This window comes from Propithecus coquereli, unplaced genomic scaffold, assembly GCF_000956105.1.
Source record: "Propithecus coquereli isolate 6110/MARCELLA unplaced genomic scaffold, Pcoq_1.0 Scaffold308, whole genome shotgun sequence".
Classification (NCBI taxonomy): Eukaryota; Metazoa; Chordata; class Mammalia; order Primates; family Indriidae; genus Propithecus; species Propithecus coquereli.
The window spans coordinates 232,067-251,882 of NW_012148708.1; the positions used below are offsets into that span (position 1 = coordinate 232,067).

The window sequence follows — 19,816 nt, forward strand, 5'->3', positions numbered from 1 at the left end:
AATGGAAATATAATTATTTTAAGACATGCTTATTTTTCCTTATTCAGGAATCCACATGCCACCTGACTGGTTAGCAAAATTTAGCATTTATTTTTTTGTTTAAAGTTCATCTTAGCAAGTAAAATAGTAAGGTTTAATTCAAATTGTTTTATGTGATAAACCTTTTTTTATTAGATGTTACATATGTTTCATTTTAGAAGTTCATAATCTTTATAACTTCTCTGGATTCAGACATCGTCTTTATAAATAAGTCTCTAGACTTATGGATCTTTATTTTTGAAGAGAAGACTCGTTGTAAATTGTGGAATTTAACCATATTAACCTCATTTTCTCAATTGACAAATTAATACGAGATTCCATGAAGCTTCTACCTGAGAAAGAAAACAGGTAGAAAATGCTTATAAACAAGATGTTATTTTATTATAATTCTGTTGTATAAGAATACCTGGAGTTACAGTTTTATAGTATTACTCAAAAGTTACATTGTTTTAGTCTGTCATCCTTATTAGAAATCCTCTGAAATTTTGGGATCTTTCCTCATTTATTATAATGTTAGCTAGGGGGTAAAGCTTAATTTCTCAGTTTTTGTACATTGAAGACTATCAAAATAATAAATTATCAAGTTTATAGTTGGTATAATGTAATCTTAGTAAGTCACACTATCCAGAAGATTTAAACCATTTCCCTAGTTTTAATTGCTCCTTATCCCACGTTCCCATAAAATGCTTATAGCTCTGGCAGTTCGTAGCAGTGTCTCTGATGGGTTTTTTTTTTTTAAGTGTTTGTTTTCTTTATTTGATTAGGAGCTCCTAGGAATTCAGAATCATGTCTTCTTTCTTTTCGTGTTTTCACTTTGCCTGGTATTGTGCTTAGTAGGTGAATAAATACCCAGCACATGTGTGCACATCTGGGGTTGAAGCATGAAGCTGTACTTGTGGGTAGATTAGTGTCCGTGGTGCTTCTTTCCCCTCGCCATCCCTCTGGCAGGTGGAAATGGGAGGGGATTCTCCTGTGTATTTTCTATAACCCACAGTTTCTCAAATAGAACAACAAACACAGATTTATCGCTTCATGAAGGCAAAGCCCCAAAATGAGATGTGGCAGAGATGAGAAAAGAATACTTTGAGCGTGGCTCTGTGGCACTTGGCTGGGATGTGCTCATTAACTCCTTCTTTGAAATGCACTCATGGTTTTAGTCAATGATTGGTCGAGCTCCTACTGTGTGCCAGGTGCCATGCTAGGTACTGGGAATACACTAACTAAGACAGCGCAAAATACCTGCCCTGGAGGAGCTTATAGTCTGGTGGGTGGGCTGTGGTGGGGACGTAGTTGGAGAAACGAAGGCGAAGTTAAAATGCGCTCACACGCAGAGTGGTAAGTGCTAAGAAGAAAGAAGAAACCAGGGATGGTGAGGGTGTGTATATGGTATTTGTTTGTTTTTCAGGGGCAGGGTTGCAATTCTAGAGGGAAGGCCTTGCCTAGCAGGCAGAGAGCAGCTCCCGGGAGGAATAGCTTTTCAGGCAGAGGAAATCGCAAGGGCAAGGTCCTGAGGCTGCAGGATACTGGGAGTGTTTGAGGGATAGTGGGGAAGCCGGTGTGGCTGGAATGATTGAGCAGAGCAGAGATTGGAGTTTCAGATCAGGGTGGTCTTGTAGGCCCTTGTAAGGACCTCAGCTTTCACTCTGTGGCCATGGAAAGCCACGGAGCAATTTTAAGCATCTGACCTCTGTTTCAGCAAAATCTCTTTGGCTGCTGTATTGAGAACAGACCATAGTAGGGCCAAGGGAAAAGCTGAGGAACTTGACATGAGATTATTGTAGTGTTCTCGGTGGGGGGCGATAGTGGGCAGGACCCAGACAGTAGCAGGAAGAGTGGTCAGAAGTGGTGGCATCTGGATACATTTTGAGGAAGGAGCTGATGGAGTTTTCTAACAGTTTGGATATACATTATGTAAAAGAAAGAGAGGAATTGAAGCTTTCTCACATTTTGGCCCAAGCAACTGGAAGAATAGGATAGAGCTGCCATTTCCTGAGCTGGGGAAGACTTTGGGAGGAGCAGGTTTGAAGTGGGACAGCTGAAGGTCAGGTCAGCTCTGAACATACGGTCACGCACCACCCGATGTTGACGACGGTTTGCGTATACACAGCCCATAAGATGATGATGCTGTACGTGTTTAAAAATACAAGTACTTACCATTGTGTTATAATTGCCTACCGTGTTCATTCAGTACAGAAACACAATATACAGGTTTATAGCCCAGGAGCAATAGGCTATATAGCTATATGCAGCCCGTTGTCAACATTAGGTGGTGCATGACCGTATGTTCAGAGCTGACCTGACCTTCAGCTGTCCCACTTCACACCTGCTCCTCTCAGAGTCTTCCCCAGCTCAGGAAATGGCAACTGTATCCTATCCAAACAGTTGCTTGGGCCAAAAATGTGAGAAAGCTTCAACTCCTCTCTTTTACATAATCTGTGTCCAAACCGTTAGAAAACCCCATCAGCTCCTTGAAGTACCTATATAGCCTAGGTGCATGGTAGGCTATACCATCTCAGATTGCTGAGAAGTAAGTACACTCTATAATGTTCACACAACGATGAATTTGCCTAACGACATGTTTCTTAGAATGTATCTCCATTGTTAAGTTGGAAATTGTGACATATGACAGTATTAAGTTTTGAGATCATATTAGACATGCAAGTAGAAATGAGTAGGTGGTTGTATGTGCAGGAATTCGGGGGAAAGGTTCAGTATGGAGATTAAGAATTTTCAATGTATAGATAGCAGTAAAGATGTGAAACTGGACAAACCAGCAAGAAGAGTGAATGAGGATAAAAGAAGAGGTCCACAGACCAGGTGTTGTCACACCATGCTCAAGGGTGGGCATATGGGGAGGAATTGGCAAAAATGAAGCTGTGAGCTGGAAGGAAGCCAGGCAGGTGAGCGCCTGGCAGCCAAGTGAAGGAAGTTCCCAGGATAGAAATTGAAAAGCTGTCACAGAGGGTTCCAGTGGTTCAGGCACTGGTTACAAGTTGATACTTGGATTTGGTTTCATAGAGGTCACTGTGGCTTTGATGAGAGCAGTTTTGGTGGAAAGGTAGGCATGAAAGCTTGGCTGGAGCGAGTGCAAGAGAGAAATTGGAAATAGAGCACAGACGCCTCTTTCAAAGCACACTACGATTTCAACTCAGAATGTGATGCGACTTCTTTGCTTTTATGATTCTCTTTGACCAGTCGTCTACTATTTAGTTTTGATCCTTAAATCTCTGATAAGAGTTAAACCCTGTGTGCCATTTTACCACTTTTGGCCTCATGGAAGTTTCCTGCTGGGATTCCAGACTCAGAGTGGACTGTGCAAAGGTAGCAAGGGCCTGGAAAAGTCAAAGGAAAGGGATTTGGACGTGAAGCTGAACTAAATCCAGAAAAGAATGAACGTTGGACTCAGCCTCTGCCTCTCACCATTTGAAGAAGTTTGCTTCTAGTTTTGCTTCAGATGTAAAGCATTTGGCAGGTTGGCAAGGGTTTTGAGGAATAGAAACGTGTGCGCCTTCGTTGTTATTAGTGGTACCAAGCCACCCAGGTTCCCTAGTATGTGCAGGTAGGGTCGTCAGTGCTGTCGGCCGTGATGATTCTGTAGTCATGGGTGAGGTTGTCATATAGGGGACAAACTTTGACAAAATGAGTTCACAGAAGGAGCATTCCTTGTTAGGAGGGGAAACCATATAGGATGTTACTATTAATACATTAGCTTTGTGAAACAACAAGGTAATTTATACTGATTGGTTATTACCAGAATTTTAATTTCCACTTGATTTTGTTTAAGATGATAGTCATAATCAGATGTTGATCTGCCTGTTTGCTTTTTCCTTAAGATTGCAACGCCTGCCCGATACACTGCGACCCTGGGAGGAACATCCGTTACTGTAAAGTATTTGCGCAGTCACGGCTACATGTCGACACCACCACCTGTTAAGGAGTATCTGCAGGACCGGATGGAAGAGACAAAGGAGCTCATCACAGAGAAGATGGAAGAAACGAAGGACAGACTTACTGAGAAGTTACAAGAAACCAAAGAAAAAGTTTCTTTTAAGAAAAAAGTGGAATAGGGTGCCTTATATAACACAGTATAGAAAATTCCTACACTTTAACCCCTTGGAAACTGGGCAAAGATGTATGCTTCTGATTATTTTTTGGTTAGTTGCCTAAATATGCTAGTCCTCTGAGGGTTAAAGAACTAAGATACCTTTTTAAAGTTAAATATTACTAGGAAAATCAGTGTTTTTTGAAAAGAAGAAGAATTTCATATCAGTGGCAGCATTAAGCAGTGGTTAATGTCTTATATGTCAGAGTTCTTTTTCAAGGTCTTCAGAATCATATTTGCTTCGTGTTTTGTTGCCAGTGTCAGTTCTTAATGTGGAGACAAACTAGCATCATCAAAACTGCCTGTGAATAAGAGGGTATTTAGTCTATAAAAACAGTATATAAGTTAAATACAGTTAAAATACAGACCTTATATGACAAAAGTTGAATACAAATTCAGCCATATATATGTAAATAAGATGTATTAGTTATATGTAAATGAAAATGGACCCCTTAAAAATGATTTTTACTTGAAGCTTGTCATAATCAATTTTTTTAAGCAAATATATATGGCGATAGTACTTTTTCAGACTTGTGTATTGGTGGTGATCACCTCACACATAAAACTTTATTGTGAGTTGTTTGTGTCCTCTTCAACTAATATTTCAGAGGGAAGGTGAAAAATCATTATACTTTAAATTTGTTGTTGAAGTCCAATATTCTTCAGCAGCAACTCAAGCTGATGTTGCTCAAGCAGAAAAAGGTTTGGGAGACTAAAAATGGTCACGTTGTCGTGGAGACGGCTTACTCTTCCTGGGGTGGGGATGGGCCTTGCCTCAGCAAACCAGTGTGGTTTCCTAGTGTCTTAGTTTCAGAGTTAGTGTTTATTTGATTCTGGAGTAAATTTTAAAATCATAGCTGCTGCTTTTTCTCTAACATTGAAGGAAAATATCCTTGCTTGAGCATTCTACTTAATTTTTTTATAGCAAAACTGTCATTAAATTATCTGCTTGGAATGAAATTTAGCTGTTATCAGATATGAAAGTTGTGGGGATTGTGGGTGTGTTTGAGTATGTACGTGTCTGTTTCCTTTTGCTCTGTGTTTACTTCTGTTTTAACCTTGGAATTGCTAATTGAGGGGGGCGTGGCTTCTTTTTATAGACTGTCATTGTTTGGACTTATTTGCCAGGGCAAGAGAACATCAGAGGATTTGCCACATAGTCACGTGGGGATCCCTGCTGTTCATTAAGATCTTAGTTTGGCCAAATTTAGAGATTAGCTTAAAGGGAAAAGAAAATGTACATTTGATACAGCTGATCATTATATTGGAACACTTTTTAAATGAATATGCTGTGGTTGGACTCTTTCTTTTCTTCTAGGGTAGGGAGAGTTGCGAGAGAGTGCCGCTGTGTCTCTGCTCCCCACAGACTTGGGCAGGAGCACCATTTGTTTCCTGATGCAAGAGGGTTGAGCACGCTGTTTCACATCATCGGTGTGTTTTCAAATCTAAACATGATTAACATGTTTTAGCATGTTTATTAAATTCACATTTTTATAGATACTAAATGATAAGGTATTATCAAATTTCTTGCTCTTTTTTAACCTCTGGAGACTGCCTGTGTTAAAATCTTGCCACTTCCTTCTGCTTTTTACGTTGCGCAGGGCGTATTTTCCAATGGGGGATAAATTGGGGGTTCTTAGACGTTACTAATAATCTTGAGACTAAAATTTGCTTTTCCTGAGCAGACATCTTTTATTCAGTCCATTTGAGGTTTGTTGCCATCCAATTTCATAATTGTGTTGTGTTTATCCAGTTATAGAAAATGAGGTACTGCTTTATGAGGACTTCGAAATTCTCTAGTAAAAAAATCCTTTGAAGATGTGGGAAGTTCTGTCATCATCGTTTGACACCAGGAATTATACAAAAATGCCATTGCTGGCATATTGCTGACCTAGTCCTCGAGGCAAGCTGCAAACAGCTTAAACAGGGACCCCTGTCATATGTTGAGTTTGGAATATTAATAACAGACTAACAATATAGTAACGTATGCCAAGTTAAATTAGGGAGAATATATATGTATATATATATATAAATATATAAAGTAAGTATAGTTTTGCTGTGTATGATAGACCTCATTTCATTTACAGTAAATCTTGCACTTGGTACAGACTGGGTGTGGAGGCATCTGTGGCTGAGATTAGCCTACATAAAATACACAAAAAGGGTTTGTTCAGCAAATTAATAATTGAGATAAAAGATGGATTAGGTAAGAGACTCAATCTATTCAAGAATAAGGGCAAAACTAACCCTTTAAAGTACCACATCCAAAAAATGTCTTTGATTGAGACAGCCTTTTGCATGTAACAGGGTGCTGTCTACAGATTTCAACAAAGGAGAAAAAGAATGCTTATACTGAGATTCCCTTCCTCCCAGCAGTGAAGATAATAAAATTATGCCTTCGGATATTATCTTGTGTTTATTTGTTGCCACAGAATCTGCCCCACTTATTTACAAGCGAAAGATATTACTGTCGTCCTTTATGCTCAGGATGAAATGGAGATTGGCGCTCTTGTTTCAGTGGTCTTCGGAGATAATGCTAGGCATTTCAAAGATCTTAATAGTTTGAGCAGGAAAGGTGTTTGAAGAAAAGAAGGAAATTGTATATGAGACACATTGAGCGTCTTTCTGCATTCTTTGCGCTGGGTTCGGGTCATCTTTGGGATCTCTTCACTGATTCAGATACTGTAAACAGGCTGCTATAGAAGATAGTAATGGTAATGAAATGGACAGAAGATGGTTTTTAGCAAGTGAGGCAGAAAAAGATGAGTGCATCTTTCCTTATTTTTCTGAAGTATTATTTTGAGAAAATGGTTTTGTGAGATACACATTTCTGAATTAAAGGATTCCTTCTGAAAAATAACTTGTTAGCTAATGTAGACATATTTCTTCTGCTGGCCACAGTTCATTTTTATTTCAGATATTCAAAACTGAGTCTCCATAAGGCCTAAAATAAAATAGATTATGTGGTTACCAAAGTTGTTTTGACCTGTTTAAATATATTTTTTGTAAGCCACTTAAATTTCTTGGTATTAAAAGCTTGCTACTTAATTTTCTTTATTAGCTCCATGGTCTTTAACAATGCATCAAATCATGTTGACCCCAAAGCCAGAGTATCACATGAACACTCAGAAAGGAAAGTGTGAGGCTCTGTGCTGCCTTGGAATGTAACAACCTGAACCAGAAATCTATAGAACCAGAGGTGGGAAATTTTACTTACTCACTCGGTGCGTATTAACTCTGGTGGTTTTTGGACCGTGTATGTGTTCTGTCGTATCAAGTTTGTATTAAATGAGGTTGCAAAAGATACCGCACCATGTCCCTGAAGGGACAGTAGGAGTCAAGACCTCATTCTTCCCTGGTGGACTCGTGCGGTCCGGAGGAGACCTTCCCAGAATTCACCTTCAGCCATGAATTTTGGCCTGGCCTTTTGGTTCTTGAAAGATCTTTCCCCTGCACTTTGAGTTCGTAACTTGCATTTGAGGAATGCTGAGTCAGGCCAATTGAATATATTTTCTTCCCTCTGTGAGATTTTTCCTTTGTGACTTCTGTGTCAAGTTTGTTCATTTTAACAAGTCAAAACAAGTTTGTAATTGTCTTGCTTCTTCAGGGTTAGGCTTTGAAAATCAAGCTGTATTCTTCTCCATGCATCATTGACAGTCACCAACAATAATAATTACAGATCATAATTATCCTGTGGCAATTATCTGGCTATTTTGATGAGAACGATCTTTTAGTAGAAAGAATGCATCCTGATTTCAGAACCCTCTGGGGCAAAGTGTGACATTAAGCTTGTTTATTCTGATGATTAGACGATCATCGTGGGGAAATGCTTAGGCAGCCCGGGCTTCTCAGAGCATGGTTTCTCCTTACAGACGGTGATGCTTGTGGAAATGCCCTTTTCGTGTCGTGTTTGCCCTGGGACGATAAGATTGAGAACAGAAGTTGCAGGACAGCCACGTCCCATCTGCTGCCGAAATAGATGTTCCCTCTTCCTGAAAATGAGGATTGAACAGAACTTGTCTGGCTGCTTTCTTCGCTCTCCTTCTCTCTGTCCAGCTTTCCCTGTTTCGAATTTTGAACAATTTAAGTGTTTGTTAGAAAACTGTCTTTGAGTGTTTGTGCAGTGAGTGTGCCAGATGCACGCTCCGCCTGGCGCTCTGTGCGGGCCTCCCTCTTGGAGTCCCTGGGGTCAGACAGCCACAGCCCGTTCTTCAGGGAAGGGGACGTGAACTTGCAGCTGCCGTTGACTGATCTTAGACAGTTTTTAATTTTTAGAGCAACAACATTAAAACCTAAACTCCATCCTTTTTAGTTTGATGAAATGAATTTTTCCCTCACTTTTAGATCAAACACATGGCAAAAGTCAGCCTTACACTCTATTTCGCTAATTCCACAAAGGCTGCTCTAAGCACGTGACATGAAGTAATGGCAATTCTGTGTCTTCCGTTACACCAGTTAGATGATTGACTCCTTAAAGCCTAAGTGTGATTATTTTAAAAAAAAAAGAACATACCGCATTTTCTCACACACGTATTTCAGCTTTACCTTGTGTACTAGATCTGAGATTTTAGGATGACTGAAGCGTATTCTGACTTACACGCATTTCATTGAATTTGAGTCGATACTTTTTTTCTTTGGACCCTTAATATGGTGACTTAATCGTCACAGTTGCTGTAATCACTTCTCCGAGACTGGTGGCTGCTCTGGTCCTTTCCTTGTGCTGACGGCCAGAGGGAGGCCTGCGAAGTCCTCGAATGCCGCCGCGACAGGGCTGCGGCTCAGGCTGCGGATGGGATTGTAGGGCTTTGCTGCCATGGTGCTCTGTCCGCATGCACCTTTTATCCCCTTGGTAAAGGAGGTATGGTGGGTCATAAATTACATTCCTCACTGCTTTTGGTCCAGAAATAAGAGACAAATCTCAAGATTCCAAAAAAAAAAGAAAAAAATTGAAAATACGATTGAACAAGTATGTCCAAAAAACCTGGTGCAACTTCTGTCGAGAAATGTAGACCACTCATCGATTTCGTTATTTTGAAAGCATTTTAGATTAACAGTTGACTCAGAAACTCCAGGCTTATAAAACTGTAGAAGGGGCATTTAGTGGGTCACATTAAAACATTGAGGCCAATATTTTTAGTTGAAAGAGGGAGAGGAGAGCTGGGTCCCAAGTTGGGGTCTCAACTTCAGCACCTTTGCTCTGGCCCCAGGCGTTCAGGTACGTCAGGCCAGGCTTTGGGACTTCTGAAATTCTCTGTATTTTTGGAGATACGTGCTCTAGCCAATTTATTAATTTTCCTTACCCCCTTCTGCTGGTGCTTTCCATTTTCTTTTGGCTTTTAACTTTCAGTTCTTTTAGATTCTACTCTTTTCAACGTTTTGTCTCCAGAGTAGTAGAAAGGGGAAACACTCACCTGCGACCTCCGTTTCTGATTCCAGGAAGGAAACCGTTACTAATTTCTCACACCGTGGCTTCATTTTCCCCTTTGCCTGGGACGGACCATGAGACGGGAGACTCGCGTGGTCCAGTTCAGTGATGTCATCTGTCACCATCTGGGAGAGCTTGGGCTCAGCAAAGCAGTAAGGTAGCGATTGTCACATATCTAAATCCATACTTGAGAGCAAGTAGTGAAAACTTCAGTAACTAAATAAGGTTTCTGTACATCTATAAAAGTTTAAATATTTCCCACATCAAGGAGGATTTGATCTCAGAAAATTCCCCATTGCCCCCTTGGTACAAGATGGTTTTGCTGTTTCCTGTTGCCGCCGCGCGGCGTCGGACGGCGGTCGCGGTGTCTGACCCGTGTCTGTAGCGTACGTGGAGCCAGCTCGGGTTGGAATTTTCCATTTCATTGCAGCCAATCACGGGAATAGCGGCAGTGATGAGAACCTGCCATTTGTGGAAAATTTAGTGCTGAGCCCTTCAGCATATCCCTAATATTTAGAGAACTGTTTGGTTTAACCAAAATATAGAGGTTGACCTCTCCGAATCCTGTGAAAATTGCCAACCTTAAGCCAAGCCGGTACTGTATTATATACTTGACAGTTTGTTAAGCGGGTAGGTCTCGTGTTCAGTATTCGTACCACAATAAAAATGCAAAAGAAAAGCGCTGGCACAGGCACCGCGTCGGCAGCTCTGCGCTCCGGTGGCTGCTGCAGGGCCGCAGTGTCCGCGTGCGGCGCACGGTGTCTGTGTGCCCGGCAGGCCCGTCGGTGCCATGTTGCTCTGCCTTTGGCACGCGTGTGTGTCAGCGTGCACGCACGCCCTGGCTCAGCAGCACGTGTGGCGAGAGCCCGTCGGGGCAGCAGTCCTCCGTCAGGACACCAAGGAGCCGGAGGGCGGTGGCATCTTGCCTCCCCCGTCTCTAGCTCTGCTGGGCCGAAACCCTCGCAGGTGGCAAAAGGCACGTCAGAGACAGACGTGGAGGGTGTGTACCTCTGAGGTTTGCAGGGGATTGTGGGTAAGGCACAAGACTGAGTGCTTGTGGCTCTCGCGCCAGGGTCAGCACAGGGATGCGGAAAGAGGAGCTGCGTCAGCAGGGCAGCGCTGCGGGCTGGTGGAGAGAGTGTCAGGCGGCAATGCCCAAATCAACATGGGCTCCCTCTGACTCCTCTGTACGAAGAAAGCCAGAAGAAAAAGGAAAAAAAAAAAAAGGGACAGGGCGGGAGGAAGCAAGGCAAGAAGGGAAATGACTTTGAACTAAGTGTTCTCCCTAAATAAACCCTTCTGGATTTCAACATTTCATTTCTAAGGTTGTAAGAAAGTCCTTTCCCTACTACAATAGTCCTTAAAAAGTGTATCTAAAGTATTGGGGTAACCAGGTGTATTTCATTTAAAACTGATGGGAAGGAAGTTAAGCTTCCATGTGCTCCCTGCCGCGCGTCCAAGCAGCCCCTGTTCACTTCACTGGGCTTTGAGGCTGCAGGAGTCAGTGGAGAGGACATTCCAAAGGCAGGATGCTGTTTACAAGTCTGCTGTATTTGGACAAAATGTGTGTTTAAAATTAAATCTAAAACATGAAAGTTCTAGCAGTAACAGCTGCCATTCACGAGGAGCCCGGCGTGCCCAGCCCCGTGGCAAGCACATTGCTTTCCTTTCAGCTTTGGAAGTGCCTGCCAGGTAAGTGCCACTGTTCTGTTCTCTAGATGAGGTTCCAAAACAACCACCTGTCTGTCCGGGACATTAAATTGAGATGAAGCCAGTATTCGGACCACCTGGGTCTATTAAGATCCAAAGCCTGTGCTGCCCTTTAACCGTAAGTAGGAAATCTCCAAGAAGCCGAATCACCCCATACAGAATCCACTTGAAAGACAGGACAGGGCGTGACAAACGGAGCCCTCAGCATCTGTGCAGGAGCCTTGGATGGCGGCCGCGCCTGCAGAGCACGCTCGCTGTCTGCTGGTGTCAGTTGCTAGAACATTGTGTGCTCACGGATGACTGGTAGCAACAGAGACAAATGCAGCTCTGTAAATGAAATGGCTCTGTAAACAGATTTCAGTTATGTGAGAGCCACTGTATACAGCTGCAGTTTTTTTAGATTAAAAAGAAATGGGCCGGGCGCGGTGGCTCACGCCTGTAATCCTAACACTCTGGGAGGCCGAGGCGGGCGGATCGCTCAAGCTCAGGAGTTCGAGACCAGCCTGAGCAAGAGCGAGACCCCGTCTCTACTAAAAATAGAAAGAAATTAATCGGACAACTAAAGATATACAGAAAAAATTAGCCGGGCATGGTGGCACATGCCTGTAGTCCCAGCTACTCGGGAGGCTGAGGCAGGAGGATCGCTTGAGCCCAGGAGTTTGAGGTTGCTGTGAGCTAGGCTGACGCCAGGCACTCGCCCCAGGCAAGAGAGTGAGACTCTTGTCTTAAAAAAAAAAGAAATGTATGTGCTTACTGGTGATGCTTTTCTAAAGTATTTTTAGTCACCACTCTGCTATGTTCAAATGATTAAAACTGTAGCTTTTGCACTTCTGATTTCTTTTTAAAAAGTGAGAGTGTAAAGTAGGGTGAAGTTTGCATTATTCGGGCAAAAGCTAAAGGCTTGATAGAAACAAGCCATTAAAACAAAACTTTACAATTGCAAAGGTTTTACCTTTGGAGGCTATTTTAAATTAATTAGAATCCATTCGAGCAAAACCTCAAAGCAGTGTAACGAAGGAAATCTTACTATGTTTTAAGTAACAGACTCAAACTGTTATGTGCAGATATCATCAGGGAGAGTCAGAAATACGGTATTTTATTCCAAGTCCCACTGAGTGGCTCTCTGAAAGGTTCTAGAGGATTCTTCCAAGCCTGCATTTCTGACTTCCCTGGGGGTGCGTGTGCGTCCAGGTGGGTGCCGCTCCGCAGCGGGCAGCGCTCCCGATTTTACGAAGCTCGTGAATAAAATCAGTGGATCAGAGAGCCAGGAATCGCTTCGCTTCCGAAGTTGAGGGGTTTGGACGCTGGGCGGGCAGCTTTCGCTGCCTCTGTCTGTCTCTCTCCACCCCTCTTCTCAGCTGCCCAAGTTTCAGCTGCAGCTGGGGCGGACAGCTCCCATGGGCTCCGGCAGCTTCCTAAGCACCAGTTACCTTTGCCTTTCTGTCCCAGGGCTTTTTTTCTGAAGTCTGCAGACCTGCTCAGTCCACAGCCAGGGCGGCTGGGAAGATAATCCCACGGGAGCAACCCTGGCCCACGCGGTTCTCAGAGTACGTTGGGCCCCTCCGCCCGTGGCGGGAACCAGTGCGACGCGCCCCTTCCATGGTCTCTCTCCTCTCAGTCACCTGCTTCCTCCGAGAACAGCCCCCACGTCCCTGACTCGGCCTTCGCTTCCGGGGAACCCAAACCCAGACTGCGACCACAGTGACGGCTGGCGTAGCCTCAGGGTGGCGGGGAGTGGGGCGCGGGGGCCCGTTTCTCTGCTGTGATGAGCCGGCCACAGGGTTGACTGACTTGGACCGGCAAGCAGGGTCCCCAGCCCTGACCCCCCTCACGCCCTCGCGCAGAGCTGCACCCTAGGAGCAAGGCGCGTCACACTGGTGGTGGCGGCGGCAAGTTTGGGTAACTCTTTAACACTTCTCTGATGATCTGCTAAATTAAGAGAGTACAGAATTCTAGAGTACATGTGGTTTATTAGTGACTATTTGCTATTTTAAGGGAAATAAATCACTTCCTTACTGCTCTTTTCCTTATAGCTTTTTCCTAATCCCCTTTCCAAAATAATCTTCAGGAATTTAATTCAGAATCTAAAATGGGGGTATGACTCAATTTTGGGCCCATATAATTACTTAAAATGGTATTTTTAAAATCTGTTTCCATTTGTTCGTTACAAGTATATAGAAATGCAAAAATAAATTGTATATCCTGCAGCCATGCTAAATTCCCTTACTCTAGTGGTGGGTTCTGTGCATTCACGCTCACGTCACCTGTGAGGCCATGCACTCGTTTAGCGGATGGAGACAGTACTCCCCCGTCTCCCAGTGCAGGAATTTAGAGCCTTTCTGCCACCTTCTCGCTGACTGAAGACAACCTCCAATGCCAAGGCATTTGAAACACGCGCTGAGGACGTCCGTTCCCCTGCTGAACAGTGTCCCCGTTAGAAACCCTGTTCGTATTTTGGGCTGAGTCTGCTGCAGTGGCTGTGTGACAGCCACCCAAAAGCTCTGAGACAACCGGAAAGTCCCCCTCAGGGGCCTGATCTTTGGGGCCAGCAGTTCTCTCAGGGACCTCCCGCCAGGAGCCCCGAGGACCACCTCTGCGTGTTCTGTGCAGAGTTGTTTACAGCAGAATATGAAGTCATGATTTTTGAAAGAGTGACTGAAAGATGCGTGCAAAGTTTAGCCAGGGAACCATAAGAACTGTTTCTCTGAGACGAGTTTTAAAACACACACCGTTTTATTCCATACACTGTTGCTGAAAGGTGAAGAAAAGACCAAAGAAAAAAATCCAAGGGACAAATGTGTGTCATTGATTATTTTTAATGATTCTGTGCTATGGTTTGACCACAGCATTAAGAACAAGCAGAAAAATCTGAATTCATAACTAACAGCACTTAGAGCAACATCTTTCTTTAAAAGTATTGCAATTACAGACCTTAGGTCTAAGAACTACATCACCATTGCTCAGTGGAAAGAGGCGGATACATGACAGTTGGAAACCTTTCTCCATGTGTAACTGGGAATTAGGCTGAAAAGTAAGCACGAATGTTTGTTAACAAAGAAGACTTAATGACTTCTGATTATCATAGCTCACACACAACCAACTATTGAAAAGCTCAAATACAGTTGTACTTTTTTAGTAAATTGCTTTATAATGAAAATTAAGTGAACTAAATGCTGTGTATAATATTGTACATATTTTAAAACAGCTTTAAACTAGACAAGTATACAATTAAAAAATGAGATTTCTGAAAGCCGTGTATTGAAAAATAGCAATATACCAACAAGCACGTTAAAATGAACCAGTGTCATTAACAGTAAAGTTTAAGCCTCAATTAGTTGTGCAGAAAGGAAGCAATGGTGGGGTAACAAATTTTAGTACCTCTCAGTCCAGAACATTCTCATGCTCACTAGTTCTCCCAAGAGTTTGACCCTGGGGGTGGGAGCTGCGTGTGACACAGATGAGCCTCAGTTCTTACTGCTGAGTCCCGGGTGCACCTGCAGTGTCAGGTGGCGCCGACACAGGTCTGGACACACGGGGCCATGGTCTTGTCACGGCCCTTTCAAACACCGGCTAAAAGAAGGGCTGACTTCGAATCCATTCAGCATTAAGAGCTGCGTTATAGAGATGTTTTCAGTGTAAGAATAACTGGTAATAACTTGCTTTCTGGATGTTAGGGGTATGATTCTACCGTGATTTTCAAAATCAGAACACGTACCACAGACCAAACACAAAACTTGGAATTAATGAGAATTGATGTCCTCTGGCGGCAGAATAAAGATAATACGGATCAGATGGGCAAAGTGCCATGGCTTGCCTTTACGGGTAACACTGGAAAGCATCCCCACACCAACAGTGCTTTTCGTGAACACGTGTTACAGGCCTTTTTCTTCTTAAAAAAATATTCGAATATTTGAACATAAATGCAGAGGTCACAATCAGACACTAAAAACCAAGCCGGAAGAGAGGCGTAACTTGACATACAACTGAAAACGTAATCTCTAATTGATGGCAAAACCTGGTTTGTTTTTTGGGTTGGGGTCAGGATGGGACACCAACAGGAATGGATATAGGATTCTTCACATGGCAGCCAACTCTCTTCTAATGATAACCCATAACGAAACATTTTTTTCTAAAAACAGGGTCTTCTCTGAATAGGGTCTGTTTTTCCTGAGGTATTCTTTCCCTGCAGTCTCTACTGCTAGTTCATTGGCTCCGCAGCTTCAGTTTGTCAAAGAAAAAGGCACAGAGCGACTTGGGACATAGACAGCCATAAATGCCTCCGTAGCTGAGCAAAGACCCGCGGCAGGCCGATCCGCTCACTCTGACACGATCTCCGCAACGTTAACAGCAACAAAGTGCGCACTGTTCACCGAGGCCTGACCTTCACTCCTCTACAGCAGATGATGTCTGCTCCTAAAGCAAGTTGAAAATCAACTTTTTATTACTGAAATATAACTAACTAACACTGGTCCAACTGAGCTTTACTCAAGTGATCAAAATGAGAAGCATCTTGTGGCAACCAAAAAGCGGTGGGATTTAAAAAAAATTTTTTTAAGTGTTTTCACAGCAAAGATGCAACTTTCAATTGCTATATATACGCTGGTCGTAATCTGTTGCTTGTTTGTTCAGACTTCTTTCCCTTGTGCTATAATATTGATATTTAATAAGAAAATAAACTACATAGACTTTTATCTGTATGCATCCATTTGCAAATTTCCTTACAAAAAAGGACGAAGCACATAGGCATTCACAAATTCTATGCCATTCTGTTAAAACTGGTATCATCTATACATTATATTACAGTATTAACAATATTTTTGTTCTACCCATTGGGTAGGATATGTGCATAATATATTCGACTTATATACAGCACCTTACAAATAAAAACATAAGAAAAGACAGACAACTGAAAAAGCACCATTTTAAGTGAGGCACAACAAAGGTGGGCATTGACCGAGTGCAGGGGGCGGCTTGGGTCCTCTGTCTGCGGAAACCGGAACTGACATGCAGAGCTCTTTGAAATGATAGGAATATATATATATATATATATATAAAATATGCACAGATAGTGTATATAGAATCTCTGTATAGCTCTAACCTTCTCCCGCATTACACAAAACAAGCACACGCCGGGGAAGAAAGAGAAGGATGAAGGAAGACACTGCTCTCTTAGCAAGACATTCCTGCACTCACAGACGACAGCTTCCTAACGCACCCAGCTCGGGCGGCAGCAGCCGCGCCTGCTAACCCTGGCAACAACATAAACGTGAACTATGCAAAGGACACAGTGTGCTGGGTACGAAAGTTCGCTGCAATCTTGATTCCCAAGAAGCGTGGGCTATTGCGAGGCTAAGAGCGCTTTCCACTGTTCGTTCACATCTCTGTGACCTCTGGTCAGGTGCTGGCCGCAGGGCCGCAGTGGAATTGGTCACAGCCGGGGAAGCCACAAAGCCACTGAGAACTTCCATTTGTGGTGTGGGCTGAAGGCAGAGTTTCTTGGTTTGTGACTTTGGTGTGCTACCATTAGAGAAAGTGTCCTCACAGTGAGAAGGGGAGGGCCTCCCCTTGCCAACCTGTCATCCAAAAGTGCCCCTTCACCCTCCCTACGCCAAGAACGGGGTGCTCTGGGGCAGTGTGAGCGGGAGCGGCTGCGCTCGTGCCCCTGAGCAAAGCTTGGGGGGCGCACGGAGCGGGGTGAAGGCTCGGCCTGGAACCCTGGCTTCAGTCACCTGGGCAAGAAAAGCCCACGTGAACAGAAACCAAGCATCCTGCCCGGGTTTTTCCTTCATACACTGCTGAGCTTTGGGAGTTTTAAGAAAAATGAATGCTACACAAATAGAGTTAACGTCACCATTCTAAGTGGCAAAATTCAACAGGCAAGCACCAGCGCCACCCGCAGCGCGTCAACAGAGAGCCCCGGGAGCCTGCGGGGCCAGGACCGCGAGGGACGCCCCTCTGCCGCGAGGCCGGCGGGCGCGAGTCTGTGCTGGCAGCCAGCGTCTGGCTGAGGACATGTCTGAGGGGCTCTGGCCGGGAGTCCTCCTGAATAGAACAGCAGCTGGTGGGAGCTAGAGGATCACCCTGTCAGAGATGGGACAAGGGTTCGGACAGGAAGGCAGGGATTGGGATGGATTCTTCTAGATTGGAGGGGCTTTCTACAGGGGCTTCCTTTTGAGCCCTTCTCATTCTTACGAAGACAAAATAAAGGTGAAGGAGATCAGAGGCAGGTACGCAGAAGACGCATCCGTTGCCCGCTTCCTATGCTGGTGCCGGGAGGCCCACCCCGTTTACTGCCGGCCTCTGTTTCCGCTCTCCTGAGTCTGAGCCACAATTAATGACTAGAAGTGTATCCTCATGATAAAGCTGCGTTACGTTTTAAAGATTCTCTCCTCTGCTACCTTGAAATTTCTCAGGGATTGGGCGTGTGTCTGTGTGCTTTGTGGTGGGGGCGTGCTGGTCAAGCTGCTTTATCTGTAAATTTTGGACACAAAAAACAGATCCACTATAAAAATGCATATTTGTTTCACCAGATCTCTTTCCATTAAGGATTGCGTCAGTGTTTAAAGAACGCTAGAGTTTCTAAACAAGCAAGTGTATGCTAGAAGACTGTGTTCCTGTAGATGGGATTCAAGATGCCTTGGGTTTCCTACTGCTGGAAGTCACTGGGACACGGGACAGAAGTCAGTGGTATGCCCAGGAGAGTTAGTTCCCACCCACTGTTCTTTCCCACAATGCAATCCTTTATTGCAACACTGTCCTAGAACCTGGGATCATAAACCTACGGTTGGTTGCCTAAGCCACTGGTTTCTACACTGGACCCTCAGGTTCCATAAGCTTAAAGGTTCTCGAAAGAACAGACTCCGCTGTGAAAGCTGCATCTTCACAACCGCTACTCTTTCAGCACCGGCCGGGCACGAGGCCGCGCGGCAGGGACAGGGCAGCTGCAGCCTTCAACGCAGCTGCTGATCTACATCACCTTTTCCCTGTGTCAAAGGAAAACTGACTATTAATCCAATTTATGACCTTGGCTTTTAAAGTAATTCATCGCAGAGGCCCAGCCTCAAAGACCTTTCAAAGTCATGGTTTGATATGTATGTCTTTAAATAACTGACTTACAAGGCGATTCTCTAGGGTGGTTGAATGGGAGGAACCTCTCTTCTGAAAGACGATTAAAGGTATCTGCATTAAATAATTGTCTTGCCAATACTGTGGACATCTGCAAAACGTTCATATACTTGCAAAGCAAGGAACTTGCAGGTGTCCGATCTGAGCTCGTTCTTGGAGCAGGTGGAAAGGCAAGGACTGGTGAAAACATTCCAGGCTACAGCTACAGCTGGGTTCACCTGCTTGACCAAAACTGTGGGCAAGGTTTGGAAAGATGAAATCAACTTTGCGTGTGACGGGATACCTGACCAAGAATACACCTGAGGCCCCCCGGCGAGGCCCGACTGGTGCGAGGGTCTCCCCATCTGCACCCGACCCTCGGTGACGGGCGCGTCACGGGACCCCTGCTGCTTCCAAGCACAGGCTCCAAGTCCGGGCCGGTGCCCTGCAGGGAGCCTCGGGGGGTGGGAAAGGTCATCTCTGGCCCCAAGTCAGTCTCTGCCCTGACAGCTGGCTTCTCCCTGACAGGTGACACTGCCACAAGACTGAACCCAGTCTCAGAAGTCCCACTGTGGCCCTTGGCTGCAAATATTTCCACGCAGGGTCTCAGGCACCAGATGACGACCGTGGCCCATCTTTTCTTTCTCTCCTTTGAAGAATGTGACTAGTTCTGTGGATGTTACTGGGTGAAGCGGATGGATCGAATAGAGATTTCAGTCCTCGAAACAAACCTACCTACCGCGGAACGAAGCAGGAGGGAGCAGACAGGACCCGGGGCCCGGAACGGTCCCTCCAGCTCCTAGCAACAGCGCAAAGCCACCTCACTGAGGGATCGCTTCCAAGACCCACAGACAGACACGGACACACATACGCTGATTTGGCATTAAAGCTGCATAGATCAGAGATGCTGGACCGTTATTCCTGCTCCTCTAATTCACAGAGGCCAGAGAGGCCGCCCTCCGAAGGGGGCCGAGCTGCAGAGAAGCGTCTCCGCGGCGCAGTGTTTGCTGCACTTGCTGGCTGCCGCCGTTGCGAAAGCCGGTGCTTACGTCTGCAGAAGAAAGTTGTTCTTTTTTTTAAGTTGTAAGGATGAGTGTTTGTAAATATCAGGAATATGGAAACTAAGACTAACGATATTTAAAATTAGTTTTCTAGCTGCATTTTAACTGCATGTTGTGCTTCTTATCCTGTGCTCTTAAGTCGCTCCGCCGACCTCCTGCTTCTGCCCCCAGTACAAAGGCCAACCTGGGGGCGGGCTGGGTTGAATCCTGCCAGGAGTTTGGGGGGTTTTGAGCACTGCGTTCCTCTAAGAATGCCACGCTAACGCTAGAGACACGCAATGGCTTATTACGACCAGCAACACGGCATTCTGCTGTGCGTTCCAGAGGCTTCCTGAGCATCCCTCACACGTAACACCGCAGGCAGGCTGTGTCGGG

The 19,816-nt window shown here is 44.6% G+C and overlaps 1 protein-coding gene across 2 annotated transcripts in view; it reads left to right on the plus strand.

The window, feature by feature from the left end:
- Window positions 1–4,573, plus strand: part of FAM210A (family with sequence similarity 210, member A) — a 37,338-nt gene extending 32,765 nt beyond the window's left edge. For both annotated transcript variants that reach the window (XM_012649980.1, XM_012649981.1), the window contains exon 5: window positions 3,873–4,573. In XM_012649980.1, coding sequence (XP_012505434.1) covers window positions 3,873–4,106 — 234 coding nt within the window. In that variant the 3' untranslated portion in view covers window positions 4,107–4,573. The remainder of the gene's footprint in view (window positions 1–3,872) is intronic.
- The last annotated feature ends 15,243 nt before the right edge of the window (window positions 4,574–19,816 follow it).